The 867-nt window shown below is 61.2% G+C and overlaps 1 protein-coding gene across 1 annotated transcript in view; it reads right to left on the bottom strand.

Annotated features, from left to right (window-relative positions):
* HSPG2 (heparan sulfate proteoglycan 2) overlaps positions 1-867 on the bottom strand; it is a 110,871-nt gene that overhangs the window by 99,081 nt on the left and 10,923 nt on the right. Inside the window, 3 exon segments of the mRNA XM_006777662.2 lie at positions 2-103; positions 198-342; positions 505-636. Coding sequence (XP_006777725.2) covers positions 2-103; positions 198-342; positions 505-636 — 379 coding nt within the window.

Below are 867 nucleotides of genomic sequence, written 5' to 3'. Positions count from 1 at the left end.
GCCTTGGGCATTCATGGCCTCACAGGTGTAGGCACCCTGATCTGCCTCCTTCACGTCTCGAATGGTCAGCGTGCCTCGGCCTCCCTCACTGGTCACTGTCACCCTGATGGGTCCCAAGACAGAGGCAGGGTCAGGCCTGGGCCATTGGTCCAGCCTCCTCTACATCCCCAGCCCCCAACCCAGGCCCAGAGCCAAACCTAGTATGAGATGGGATGTGGCCCCAGTTGAGTCGCCAGTTGATGATGGGGGTGGGGACACCGATGGCCACACAAGTGAAGGTTACTGTCTGGCCCCGGGAGGCCTGGATTAACTCCTGGGGAGGGGTCACCACCTGGGGAGGCACTGGAAGACAGGAGCAGTGAGGGGTGTGAGGGGCAAAGGGACAAGAAGGGAGGGGATGGATCAGAGGAGCCAGGAGGAAGGAGGGCTGAGGCTGAGACTATAGAGAGGGGCCAGTGGAAACCAGCCCAGGGCCCCCATCTCGCCCCCCAACTCCCTGCTCACTGCAGCCAATCTCATCGCTGCGGTCGGAACAGTCGCTCTCCTTATCACAGTGGTAGCTGGCTGAGATGCACTCGTTTGTGGAGACACAGCGGAACTGCGTGGGCTCACACACGTCCTCGGGTTGCTTGGCAGCTGGGGGACAGAGCAGGTGGTGTGGGCAGAGGGTGGACCAGCCTACAGCCCCACCCTGTCCACCTTCCCCAGGTGTTCCCAGGGTCACTCTCTCATCTCGCCCACGTGACACAGATGCCCCGACCAGGCCCGGTCACTGTTGCCACAATACTGCCCACAATGTCACCATCATCAAGGCAGCCATCAAACAGCTCATCACATTACCCTCCCCCTCCCCCCTCTCCTTTGACT

The sequence above is a fragment of the Myotis davidii genome, unplaced genomic scaffold (genome assembly GCF_000327345.1).
Source record: "Myotis davidii unplaced genomic scaffold, ASM32734v1 scaffold149, whole genome shotgun sequence".
NCBI lineage: Eukaryota > Metazoa > Chordata > Mammalia > Chiroptera > Vespertilionidae > Myotis > Myotis davidii.
The sequence above is the reverse complement of the archived record's forward strand: the minus strand, read 5'-3'. Positions and strand labels throughout refer to the sequence as shown.